The sequence below is a fragment of the Mytilus galloprovincialis genome, chromosome 9, assembly GCF_965363235.1.
Source record: "Mytilus galloprovincialis chromosome 9, xbMytGall1.hap1.1, whole genome shotgun sequence".
Classification (NCBI taxonomy): domain Eukaryota; kingdom Metazoa; phylum Mollusca; class Bivalvia; order Mytilida; family Mytilidae; genus Mytilus; species Mytilus galloprovincialis.
The window spans coordinates 37,771,903-37,786,748 of record NC_134846.1 but is presented as its reverse complement, the minus strand read 5'-3'; the positions used below and the strand labels follow the sequence as shown (position 1 = coordinate 37,786,748).

The following is a 14,846-nucleotide window of genomic DNA, read 5'->3' as shown; positions in this document are numbered from 1 at the left end:
TCACGATAAACAAGGGATGAAAAGTCAGTGTTTACTTTCGGCTAAATATAGTTCACATGAATTCAGGTCACTGATTGGTTGTCTATTTAAAGTCAGAATGCATCGTTTCTTTTCAAAGATAACAAGAGAGGCGTTTCGGTGGTCATTGAACGATAACAATAGAGACGTTCCGATGGTCATTAACTCATTGGCTTTTTTTTTTTGGCTTTTAAAACGTGAAGACAATGAGATAGGATGACAATGTTATGTTATGGAATAATATCAGTAAAATTAAAGAAAGTGTAGTAGATCATATTGTTCAGAATCTGGAAAACAGTATCTTTTCAAAGCCCATGTGGTGTTCAGAGAATCAAGGTCAAAAACGAAAGTAGAATATTGTCGACTCGACCTCAAATAAATAACATTTCCAAATGATTTATGTATCCGACTTATTGAACAGTTTACAAGAAAAAAGAGAAAATCAGAGTATATATCAATTTTCTGTCAATGCTTGAGAAATAATTGTATGATTTAAATACGCGTAACAGTCTTTAATTCATACATAAAAAATGGTCATTCGAAAGATGAAATTAGGTGCCAGGAGATTGCAAGAATGCAGGATTTTGCTTTATTTATGGCAGAGCTTCTGGGTGCCTTAAGCGGCCCCCAGACCCCCTTCCGTAAGGCACCAAGCTGTAGGTGGGCGTCCGGCTTTGCCGAACGCATGTTACAGCCGCCTATAATTTTAATTGAGCCTTCTACTTCAATTTCAAGGGAAAGCCCTGTTATACCACAAGTTCCATACTACAATGGAATGCTTATTTGGGGTTATGGCTCAAATCATTTTAGCAATTAGGGGCAAAAAAGGGGTTTTCTGGTTAAAGGATATTTTGGACAATTTAAAACCAGTGTAAGGGAGGTAATCCAATTCCATTTTAAGAATACTGTTATATATATGTATGATTACCTCCCTTATACTGCCTAAAAATTATGTATGAAAAATAATGATTGTCTTGAGATGATCAGCTGTAAATTTATTTGTAGAAGTTACTATTAATTAATATTAATTTTACAAGACTGTATGTCATTTTATATTTTAATATTTTATGACGTTTTTAAATGAGTAGTTATTGTTGCAAACTCCATTACAAATTTGAATTGAGATTATTTTTGGAATAAAGGGAAAGGGGGAGGTAAAAAAAAAAAGGGGAGGGGGGATACGATTTTTCTCATTTAAGATTTCAGAAAATAAAAAGAAAATTTCTTCAATTATTTTTTTTTGAGGGGATTAATATTCAACAGTGTATTGCTCAAAAGCAAAAAAAGTTCATTAGACCACATTCATTCTGTGTCAACTATTTAATCACAATCCAAATTCAGAGCTGCATCAAGCTTAAAGGGAAATTCCGCGATTTTTTACTTATCATCTAATTATGTTCATCTTAACATAAAAAACACATTTGCAAAGTTTTCAATTTATATTCCTTTTAATAACGGAGGAAATCAAGTATTTGTAACTTTTTTGGTTGAATTCTCGAGTGGGTCGTGACGTTTTAGCCCGATGTGTTGAATTCTGGGAAAAAATAAAATCTGTTTAACTCTTATAGCTTATCGACAATATACGTAATTAAAAGCGCACAGCTGACGAATGGTCGTAGTTATTAACCACAATATAAGAATGAACGAAAATGAATATGCATATACCGTTTTGTATTGATTGAATTAAACTCCTATAAAATTATCTCTAGTAAATGTTTTCGAATAAATTTCATTAATTATTGTTGAGATTTTTTTCATAAAATATTTATTGAACATTTTTACTGATATTGAACTGAAAATATTTAGTTCTATTTACCGTTATTGTTTTGATAATCATTTCAATGCAACTAATGTGTGAGCAGAGTGTGTATATTATTTTGTAAAGGTCACTGTATATTTCTCGGCTTGAGGTCAATTCGTTTACCTTGTAGCTATTTAGCCTCAGGTGTGAGTTCAAGCGTACACAGGTATGAATGTTGTTATTTGGAAAGGATAACTTGACAGAAAGGATTACAAAGAGTATGCTGTATTTAATACACTAAGATTTAATACACGATGAGAATAAAGATACAATAATTAAATTGTGTAAATTAATTGAAAATAAAATTCAGATTCGTAATTCCGAAAGTGTATAAAAATAAAAGGAAACAATTTTTTATTATTTTCTTAGCGGCAATTGGCGTAAAGATTCAAATATGAAGTAAAAAATAGTAGTTATAATCTTTATAAAAACTAAATGCAATATTACCCAATTTGATATACCATTGCACATCTGTTTGATATCATTGACTTTACCGGAATTTCTTAACTTGTATTCAAATCTGGATGTGTTTAAATGCTCATAAAACTATCGCAATTTTAAAGTTTTTAATTGAAAAAAAATACAACATACAACATGCATGATTTTTTTTTTAGTTTCTTTTTAACATTTCATTCTTACTTAATTAAATTCATTTGACAATCATTTACACGAACTTTTTGTGAAAAGAATACCAATTATCTAAGCTAAGGCATTATTTTTTTTGAGGATTTTTGAGGATTTTTTTTTAAAATTCTATGATAATATTTGTGCAATTTTGAACATGATAGCCGTCATTAATCCAAATAAGTAATAAGTAGTTGTAATAAAACATATATTTTAGTCATACATAACTGATATTGAAGATTTTAGAATAGTTCGTCCATACATCGTTGTTCTTGAAACAATCATTATTAGTATACATGTAAGTTTCCTGACGTATAAGCGCCATTGAGGATGAGCTCCAGAGAAAGCAGACTAGTAGTGTTTTGTTAGTTTGTTTGTTGGGAAAGGAGAGGAAATGCAACCACTTGTACAGATAAACGACAGAGTTACCATACAAGCATTTATAGTCAACACAACCAGAAAGAGTTCCCATCGTTGGACAGGGAATATGAAGGCTTCCAAGAATGAACAAGTGACATGTCCAACTCTGAACAGTTAGAAAACGGACTATCGACATCGACCGCTTGTTCTTGATATTTGAAACTGCATGCATATATACGTATACGTTTATGATAGTGATGAGTTCTTGCGTCTGACAAAAACTAAATTCCTTCATGGTTATATCTTGCCATACGTTTATATTGGTTTGTAAGCTGATTACTCAAAATCGTTATTTGAAAATCCTGTTTGTGAGATGTAGATTCATTTCAATACAGAAATTTCGTCTATATATTAAGTTTCACAAGTGTATAACACGGAGAAGCTCTGAAGGTACATTACTCCCATTTTGTTTGGGTGTGAACCATTGATGTTTACAGCCGCAATATCAAAGAATAAGATGATGATGGTAGAAAGAACTATGGGCGTCATGTGGCAAATATTACATGCATATCGGACCATGAGTTGTCAATCTGTATGAAAAGCTTTCCAATACAACCATATTATTGAGAAGGAATGTTTACATGCTATACTCTCGTACTAGTATTACAGGGTTCTTGTGACGTTCACCTTAGACACACATCTTTTTAACGATGTTTAAAAAAAAAGACAGAATCAATTTAATGTCATATTTCCCTATTTTTTAAATATAACTAAAAGTCTTTTATCTGACAAGAATACCCCTATTTAGCGGACAAGTAATTTATTTATTTTTCTGTTATTGAATACCAAGAAAGAAAATAAATCCTGAAATTAATTTGAAACTTTGATACTCAATAGTTTCCCAGCAAAATATTCACATCCCTTGGGGATAATCATTGTTCGTCCAGTGGCATATATAACAATTGTGATGACGAATTCCTTCCTTTGTTCGTGAACAATCTTATTGAAATATAAATCTGTGATTTTACTATGTCCACAACTTCGATGAACCAAAGTAAATTATACATCGACCTGTATTTAAATCAAATTGGTTCTCTTCTTCTTCTTCTTCTTCTGGTATACAATAGTCTATCGACATTCGATGATTACATACTGTTGGCATACGTGGACTAGTCTATTTACAAATCTTTTACCCCAATTTATTCAAAATATATGTTTTTTTCTTATGTTCAATGTATACATGTATATATTTTGAATTGCGCTATAGTTCCGTAACTTTCTACCCAGTCGTATAAACGAATCGTCGACAAGTGCGTACATTTTTTTAAATCAATATTTCTGGTATGTTCCAATCTGTCCTTCACTATTGACAATGAGTATATATTACATTTTCCCAAATTCACCCTTGGAAAAAATATTTAAATAGAGTTTAATTTCATCAAATCTTATTTTTTGGGTATTATTTATATTTTTATGAATAATATTCTTTACACCAAAAATGTTATTTATAAACAAGCGTATGAGTTTAGTAATGACAAGTAAGACAGAGTTGTATATTATACATCTGATAGTTCAAAATGGAAAGTTATGTTATCGGCCGTGTACACTGATCAATACCTGCAGAAGTGAAACGATGCACGAACTTGCAAGCCCGACAGGAAATCGCTTGAATACCTGGACGTGTCACCTCACACTCCTCACAATACCTTTGGAAGTAATACCTTTAGCCATGCTGGTGATCAGATGAGGGAAGATCAGAATTTCTTTGAAAAAAGTTTATTACTTTAAAGAATTATGAACAAATTAGATTTTCAAAAACAATTTTCACGGAACACTTATTTATGATTTCAACTTTGACTTTTTACCTAATTCCAATATCAACAGTTTAAAAACAACAGACCATGGTAATTTAAAAAAATAAGAATATTTTCCGTATCAAGTTAGTTAGTCGGATAAAACAACCATACGATTGACAAGATATCGACACGCAATTACGACTACATCGGTTACTGTGGTTTTGTTCCTTTGTGGTTTATAGACATATTGTTGTTATTAATCGGGAAAGAAGACAAAATGGCCGAACGCAGAAAATTGATACTCTAAACTTAAAATCGATGGTGATCGCTTATCTAGCGGAATAAAACTTTAATATCTATGAATTTGAGCATTTTTATACAGAATGAACATAATATCAATTTTTGATTTTTTTGCGAAGTTTCCCTTTAATTGAATCTTGTACGTGTCCATACTTGCCCCAACTGTTCTGGGTTCGACCTCTGTGATCCTATAATGCTACACCCTGCGGAGCATCTGGTTATTGGTTAAAAATGTGTTTTTTTATTTGACAGATGGTACAGATTAGAGTTAACACAATACTCGTTTTAATTACAAGAATTTGCTCTATACATTCAGAAATGATTTATGTAATTTTTTTGGGACATACATGGATTTCAATGATTTTTTTAACCGTTTCATGGCATAGAAATTTTAACTCCAAAGAAAATAAATGGATGTGTTGCATAACATTTTTGTTTTTAAAGTACAATGTATAAAAAATACTGAATATTTATAACCCCAAAATATGCCTTTTCTAATTAGGTGCCAACCTTCACCCTAACCTCAGACAGTAGTTTAACATTACAACAAATCAAGACACACTATTAATTATCAATTGAAATTGCTTAAGTCGATCAAAAAGACATTTAAACAATAACATGTGAAAAAAAATTAATGTATGTATTAACACAGTAATACATATCCAGGTTGGGGTAGGGTTGAGTGCTCACAAACTTAATTAATACATGTATGTGTCAGTCCAAAGTCTGGAGTTTGTATTTTAGGGGTTGTCATTGGTTGGTGTCTGTCATATATTTTTGTTGTTGGAAAATTGTATTACATGTATTATAATTTAGGCCATCCTTTTCAATTTTACGGTTTTACATTTTTCATGTTGAGCCGTTTAATAAAGAAAATATTTGCTTAAAAATAATGTATATCCACATCATTTGAACTCAGGGGCGGATCCAGCCATTTTAAAAAGGGGGGGTTCCCATCCCAGAGTAAAGGGGGAGTTCCAACTACATTGTATAATGCTCCCATTCAAATGCATTGATCGACCAAAAAAAAGGGGGGTTCCAACTTCCAACCCCTGGAACCCCCCCCTGGATCTGCCAATGGAACTAGGATTGATAGTTGTCTCATTGGCAATTATACCACAACTCCTTAAATTTTAATATTGTAGTTGAATTCAACTTTAGCTTGAAATAATGAATTAAGCCCATTCCCACTCAGCTGATTTAGACAAGATGATATGTGTTGTATGATAAATGTGGAGGCTGTTGCAGTATACATGTACATTTGTACATGTATACATAATTATATATGTAACTTAAAAAGGTTTGGCCTATGGTCACCTATTAAAGACTTCATTTGTTCTAAAAGGTTAAAATCATATTGATATTGGAATAAATATTATATATGTAAATCGAATCAGTTTACAAAAACAGATTAACTTTGTTTTATTTTAAACCTGATAATATGATTAACAAATAATTGTATCAGATTTTCATAACTAAAGATTAATATCTAACCAAGCCTTTTGATATATTATTGGTATCTAATTTCATAAGAAGCTTTTTTACGTTTATATTAATCATTTTTTGTTTTGGTAATTTTTCTATTGTTGTCAGTTTCAAGGCGTAAATTTCACAGCTGAGTAGCAACAGAGAAAATAGTGGCCCTATATAAAAAAGAAATATGCCTGTTATTTTCAACTTATTAGACCAAGTGCATTGATTTAATCAATTGACAAGTTGTCAACAAATATCAAAATAATAAGGGGAATACCGTAATTTTAATGGACAAAAGATTATACAAATAAAAGAAGATTTTATGATATTGGTGTTAAAAAAGATATTATTTTCATACTAGTTAATGGCACAATATAGTAATGGGAATAGATTTTTTCGGAGCTAAACTTTTTATGATGGATCCAAGATTGTCCGTAGAATTAGTTCTTGCAGAAAAGGTAACATTGTTATTGAATATTCTTAAGAATTTTTTCTGAAAATTAGATATTTTAGGTAATATATGTAAATAAATATTGAAGATTGGATGCCAATAAAAATTATGAATTTTGTATCATAAACCTGATAAAAAGAAGTTAAGAAGTCTGGAACAGAATATTACATTAAAATTTGACTGTTACTGTGGGTTCATTATTATTTGCTGTATACTAATTTTCGTGGATTTTGTGGGTATAGGTGAACCACGAAATTAAATGTTCAAGGAATAACAAAGGAGTAAAGGTCATATTTAGCCCTAATTATAAAGTTCAGTGCTATAAGATAAAAATATTTTAAGTTGACTTAAAGACATGTGAGAAAGCTTTATAGAACAATTTCTGTCATAGTTTTATTCTAAAGTGTTGAATTTACAACGCAGTTTGGTCAATATAAGGGATTTTGGCGAAATGTGACAAAATCGGCAGGATTTAAGTCATATTTAGGATCAGGAAACATAGAGCTAAGCCGTCAACAACCTAAATATTCAAGTTAGACATGTAAAATGTCATTACACACTTGGTTGTCAAAGATCTTTTTTGTCAACGTATGCGCTCTATGTTTCCTGTCCAAATATTCAATGGAAATTTACCCATTTTCATTGTTTTTTCGTTGAAAATCAAAATGAGTACTATTTGTTACGTCATGAAGAAAACGCAGGAACTATATTTGCAACAAGAAGACTTATTTCCTATCTAGTCAATGTATTATCGATTATTCATTGTGATATTGGTCAATAAAATTTGAAATTTAGGCTAAAAAAGGGGGCCATTTTAGGGCTTTATCGAACCGACTCCTTTTCTGTAGGCATGTATGCAGACTTTGTCAAAGCCACAAATTAAAATATTCACGAACATGTAAGTTTTCCTTAATCCACGAAAATTGGTACCGACGAAAATAAATGAATCCACAGAACCTCAAATTTCTTTGTAAAAAAATGTATAAATTATTTATGGAAACAATTACTTAAAGGCTTTGAGAAAATTTGTCAAATTATTTTTTTATTTAAAGATTAGATTATTCTTTGTACAATTTTTACATTTCTAATTTTAAACTATCTAGATTTCCAGATCTAGGACATTTAGGGCCAATTTTGCATAACTTTTAAAATTACAATTCACTCGTTTGTCCATGTTTTGTTTTGTATACAGGCAAGACATATGCATATCTCTGTGTCAACAGTTTATTTAAGACTTAGATGTATTAGCTTTTCAAATCTCTGAATCTGTCACAATTCATATTGTTATCCCCAAAAGTCACTTTAATCTGTATTGATAGAGCGATTGATAAAAGTTTATATAACTTGTATGTCAACTTTAGGTTTCTATCAGTTCATTATATTTTTGCTATGAGAATGCGGTTAAATGCATGTAGACCGATTAATCTCGTCTAAAAGCTTTTTTTTTTTGGTTGGTGCTTTTGTCACAAAAAAAAAAGCTTTTAGACGACAGATTATTTGGTCTAAAATGCATGATGCCCATTTTTATTTAGATTAATATTTAACAATCTCAACAAAGAAATCATTTTATACATGTATGTTCTCATTACTTATACACCCAAAAGGGTTGAATGTGGTATAGAATTTTAGGCTTTTGTGTGTGGCAGTAATATATTTGTTAAAATGTGGTGGCCGTTTGGCTTTGCAGGATTTTATGGAATATTACAAATCCCTTTTTTTTTAAATGTATAGATGCATGAAACACCCTCATTGTCTAAGTGGTAGTCAAAATTCCAATTTTCATTGACTATAGCTAACATTTTAGAGCCTACTTATAACATGTATAATATTGTATTCATAATCATTCATTAACTTAATTTATTCTTGTCAATGAATATGCATGAAATATTTGCTACTGGACGTTAAGAAACCAATCAACTTCAGTGCTATTATTCTCCTTTCATTTTTATTCGACCATAAAAATGAAAAAAATTTGGTCATATATTGGTATCACTTCACGTCATTGGCGTCGTTGCCTTCCAAGGACAGATGGTTTCCAGATAAAAACTTTAGTGTAAGTAGATACAAATCAAAATTTTAACACAATGTTTATAACCACCAAAGGAAAGTTAAATTGGGATTGATTTTGGGGGTTATGGTCTCAAAGGTTAAGGAATTAGGGCCCAAAGGGGCCCAAAACAAGCATTTATTTAGTTTCAGGACAATAAGTTGTGTATAAGTATTTCAATTGCTCTGAAATTGTACCACATTGTTTAATACCATAAGAAGAAAGTTGGGATTCAGTTTGGGGTTAACTTCTTAGAACATGTAGGGATAAGGGGCCAAAAAGAAGCATTTTTCTAGTTTACAGACAATAACTTGTGTTTAAGTGTATGGATCTCGCTGAAATTATGCTACAAGGTTTCTAACTACAAAGGAAAGGCTGGAATTGAGTTTTGGGATTCTTATTCCAAGGGGGTTTCAATAAGTTTGGGGCCAAAAAAGGGGCCCAAATAAGCATTTTTGTAGTTTCCAGTCAATAACTTGTGTTTAAATGTATATATATATAAAAATGATGATTGTCTTGAAATGATTAGCTGTAAAAAAAAATTAGAAGTTACTATTAATTAATATTAATTTTAACCATGGCTGTATGTCATTTTATATTTTAATATTTTATGATGTATTGAAATGAGTAGTTATTGTTGGTTGCAAACTCCATTAGAAATTTGAATTGAGATTTTTTTTTGGAATACGGGAAAGGGGAGGTGAAAAAAAATTGGAAAAGGGGTGGTGTTGGGTTAAATAAGAATTTGTGTGTGTGTGTGTGTGTGTGGGGAGGGGGGGGGGGGGGGGGGAAGGTTACAATTTTCCTCATTTCAGATTTCAGAAATTAAAAAGAAAATTTCTTCAAATATTTTGTTTTTGGGGATTATATAATTAATATTCAACAGCATAAGTGAATTACTCAAAGCAAAAAAGAAATTTTAAGTTCATTAGACCACATTCATTCTGTGTCAGAAACATATGCTATGTCAACTATTTAATTACAATCCAAATTCAGAGCTGTATTCAGCTTGAATGTTGTGTTCCTACTTGCCACAACTGTTCGGGGTTCGACCTCTGCGGTCATATAAAGCTGCGCCCTGCGGAGCATCTGGTTGTTATGTGTTGTTGATAATGGAATCATTTGATAATTTCTTGATGAATAAGCAATGCAGGCATCTGTGAGCCTCTAGTTTGTCTAAGGTGGTTAATTGATCCAAGACAGTCAGAAGTTAAGTGTTAAAGGATTGTAGAAATAAATAAATATTGCAAGGTGTAGTATCTAAATCAATACGAAATCTATTTTTTATGTCATAGTCTATGCTTAACTTCAACACTGATAACTGAATAACAAATAAAAATGTCAGCCACTGGCAAAACTCAATTCATTTATATGGTCTGTCTGTATAAGTCTATTTAGTTCTTTAGAGAATTGTGGGGGCATGGCTTTGGGATATAGAAAACTACAACAATAAATCAGCGTAAAACGATACATGTTATACATGCAGATTACACAGTGTTCTTCCGCAGAAATTTTAAATAGAACCATGGAAATTAACATAGCACTGACTTTTCGAAATTACACAGTGTTCTCCGCAGAAATTTTAAATAAAACCATGGAAATTAACATAGCACTGACTTTTCGAAAAATATCGCACCATGGCTATAAATTCAATAATAAAATCATCCAAGATAGCACCTGGGTACCATGGTGCTTTAATGCCCTGGGGAGAACACTTTTGCATTACAATAAAGTAACATATCTAACACTTGTGTTAGTATGCTATGGACACTTCCCAAAAAGGCTTTATTTTGTGGCTCAAACTTAGAATTCAATACATCTACTCGTAATAGGCTTTATTTTGTGGCTCAAACTTAGAATTCAATACATCTACTCGTAATAGGCTTTATTTTGTGGCTCAAACTTAGAATTCAATACAGCTACTTGTTAAAGGCTTTATTTTGTGGCTCAAACTTAGAATTCAATACATCTACTCGTTATAGGCTTTATTTTGTGGCTCAAACTTAGAATTCAATACATCTACTCGTAATAGGCTTTATTTTGTGGCTCAAACTTAGAATTCAATACATCTACTCGTAATAGGCTTTATTTTGTTTCTCAAACTTAGAATTCAATACATCTACTCGTAATAGGCTTTATTTTGTGGCTCAAACTTAGAATTCAATACATCTACTCGTAATAGGCTTTATTTTGTGGCTCAAACTTAGAATTCAATACATCTACTCGTAATAGGCTTTATTTTGTGGCTCAAACTTAGAATTCAATACAGCTACTCGTTAAAGGCTTTATTTTGTGGCTCAAACTTAGAATTCAATACATCTACTCGTTATAGGCTTTATTTTGTGGCTCAAACTTAGAATTCAATACATCTACTCGTAATAGGCTTTATTTTGTGGCTCAAACTTAGAATTCAATACATCTACTCGTAATAGGCTTTATTTTGTTTCTCAAACTTAGAATTCAATACATCTACTCGTAATAGGCTTTATTTTGTGGCTCAAACTTAGAATTCAATACATCTACTCGTAATAGGCTTTATTTTGTGGCTCAAACTTAGAATTCAATACATCTACTTGTAATAGGCTTTATTTTGTGGCTCAAACTTAGAATTCAATACATCTACTCGTAAAAGGCTTTATTTTGTGTCTCAAACTTAGAATTCAATACATCTACTCATAAAAGGCTTTATTTTGTGGCTCAAACTTAGAATTCAATACATCTACTTGTAATAGGCTTTATTTTGTGGCTCAAACTTAGAATTCAATACATCTACTCGTAATAGGCTTTATTTTGTGGCTCAATCTTAGAATTCAATACATCTACTCGTAATAGGCTTTATTTTGTGGCTCAAACTTAGAATTCAATACATCTACTTGTAATAGGCTTTATTTTGTGGCTCAAACTTAGAATTCAATACATCTATTCGTAATAGGCTTTATTTTTTGGCTCAAACTTAGAATTCAATACATCTACTCGTAATAGGCTTTATTTTGTGTCTCAAACTTAGAATTCAATACATCTACTCATAAAAGGCTTTATTTTGTGGCTCAAACTTAGAATTCAATACATCTACTTGTAATAGGCTTTATTTTGTGGCTCAAACTTAGAATTCAATACATCTACTCGTAATAGGCTTTATTTTTTGGCTCAAACTTAGAATTCAATACATCTACTCGTAATAGGCTTTATTTTGTGGCTCAAACTTAGAATTCAATACATCTACTCGTAAAAGGCTTTATTTTGTGTCTCAAACTTAGAATTCAATACATCTACTTGTAATAGGCTTTATTTTGTGGCTCAAACTTAGAATTCAATACATCTACTCGTAATAGGCTTTATTTTGTGACTCAAACTTAGAATTCAATACATCTACTCGTAATAGGGATGCTACTGTAAACATATGCATCTTTCAAAAGACTTTGAAATTGTTAAAAAATTACCTCAATTTGATGATTTAAGTGTCATTTTTTATGTATTTGTAAATTTTTTATTATATTTTTTATTTATAAGAATCTAAAATTGAAATTTAGTAAAATATAATGCTGGGGATGGAAGATAGACATATGAAATAGATTTTTTTTTTTTTTATGGCTGGTCTGTCAGATTTTTCATCTAATTAGAAAAAATATGTAATGTGGAAAAGTCAATAATGAAGAGTAAAACATCAGACATTAAAACGGCATAAAGAGAGAGTGAGAAGTAGTGTCCGTGTACCACTGAGAATTATCGTTAGATCAGCTCTATAAATGTCAAACGAACTCCTCATCAAAATTTCATACTATCTCCTGTAGAAGGTTAATTAAGTTAATTAGAACACACTGGCCATTCATCATGGGTGAATTATATGATGATCAATGGTCTAAAGGTTAACACCCTATTTTGCATGATATTCTCTTTTACAATCAAACATGCATATTATGTATTATTCCAAACTCGATTATTTCGACACTAACTTGCATGACGTAATTGATTGAAGAATTATTTTGGATATGTTGAAAATTAAAAACCTACTGAAATGGAAATATATCGGAAGTAGCAATTCTAGCCACTGACAAGCATGATAACGTAAGAATCTGGTTCAGCAGTTTAATAAGAAGGACAAAGGGGAGTTAATGTCAAACCCTTGTTTTAAAAAAGAAGATGTGGTATGATTGCCAATGAGACAACTATCCACAAAAGACCAAAATAACACAGACATTAACAACTATAGGTCATCGTACGGCCTTCAACAATGAGCAAAGCCAATACCGCATAGTGAGCTATAAAAGGCACCGATAAGACAATGTAAATTAATTCAAACGAGAAAACTAACGGCCTTATTTATGTAAAAAAATGAACGAAAAACAAATATATAACACATAAACAAACGACAACCACTGAATTACAGGCTCCTGACTTGGGACAGGTACATACATAAATAATGTGGCGGGGTTAAACATGTTAGCAGGATCCTAACGGGATGCCTATATGTACCAATAGATATAAGGTCTTTACCAGAATTTTTAACAGTTTTAAAACAAGTCCATTTGTAGTTCACCAATACTCGGCCAGCGTAATTTCTGTTTCTACTTTCTTTGAAAGATACAATTTGTAGTTCACCAAAACTCAGCCAGGAAATCCATAAAAAGTAATTTTCAAATGTTGACTTTTTCCTAGTTACATATATAGTTTTTATACAAATAATTGTTTGCTAAGGATATACTTAACCAGAAATAAACAATTGATTCAATTAAGTAACTAATGCAATTTATTTGTACAAAAAAGATTTGATTAGCCAATTAACCCAGATTTTTAATACATCACTAAAAATAATGAATTTAATTGTCATCTTTGTTATTGAAATTTACTACATTATGATAGCTGTTTCACACACCAGCTGTCACAAATTGAATATGGTAAACAATAATTCCATTAAAAAAGAAAGAATTCTTTATATGTGTTATCAATATTTCATAATCCTGTTACGATCTGAATTAAATATAATTTGGCTACAATCCAGTAAATCCATTGGTTGGTATATGCGTCAGGTATCAACAAATAATATGACGATGTATATTTATATATATTGTGAACATGTTTTGATACAGATTAATAAACTGTGACACATTTAAATAGGGTTGGCTTATGGTGTTTTTTTTGTGTTGTTAGAGAATCGGAACTCAGATCATGATTACAAATCTGTATATACGTGTTGAATTGATTCATAGTATTTTGAAAAGTTATCTACTGATGGAATTCAGTATAATAAATAGAGAAAAGATGAGTACATTCTGTGAGCCTGTATATCAAAATTGTTCAGAAATTGATTAACAAGTTTAAAAATATTGATCTGTATATATTAGTATGTAAGTACGGTAAGAGTATCAAATGTTTACACTTTTGAATGCTAATTTCTTTATTTCAACGAAAAGTAAAGTAAGGGATGAGGTTATCATTATTTTGTGTTTGTAATTTTGTTATTATAAATTTTTGATATACTTGTATTTTGGCATTTAAGTTCTTTTTCAGTTAATAGTTAAAAAATTTACAAAATTGATTTGTTAATAATACACAACAGAGAAAAAATATTGAAATCAGACTTAACTTCCAAATTCATACTTTTTATAACAGACAGAAATGATGTATTTTCAAAATAAATGTTTATATCATACAAACGTGACTTTATTAACTTGAATTTAGAAAGAGCCATATATTTTCACCATGATAAAGGGCCTTTCGACAATGTGAGATATCAGGATCAAAGCAATAGGATCCTGATATTGAAGGGATATACTGGGCCTCTTGAAAGACTTCTGATTTATCAGATATTCAAAAGAACATTATATTTTATGTAATATTAGCATACTTGTAAGTGCCTGGGTGGTATATTAATATTTTATTAAACTACATAAGGTTAATATACTTCAGTTTTAAGCTGTTAATCAAACAATGTCAAGATCTAGATATGTAATTGAAGATAGATCTCAGGTATACGAT

At 30.8% G+C, this 14,846-nt stretch overlaps 1 protein-coding gene across 5 annotated transcripts in view; it reads left to right on the top strand.

The window, feature by feature from the left end:
- The window catches only part of LOC143044949 (uncharacterized), a 37,633-nt gene that overhangs the window by 3,177 nt on the left and 19,610 nt on the right, over positions 1–14,846 (top strand). The window contains exon 1 of one of the 5 annotated variants that reach the window (XM_076217212.1): positions 6,620–6,830. The exons of 1 other annotated variant lie outside the window; for it this stretch is intronic. In XM_076217212.1, the coding sequence (XP_076073327.1) occupies positions 6,753–6,830 (78 nt within the window). In that variant the 5' untranslated portion in view covers positions 6,620–6,752. Of the gene's footprint in view, positions 1–6,619; positions 6,831–14,101; positions 14,216–14,846 lie in introns of those variants that run through there. 3 more of the 5 variants (XM_076217214.1, XM_076217215.1, XM_076217217.1) reach the window with 3 other exon arrangements.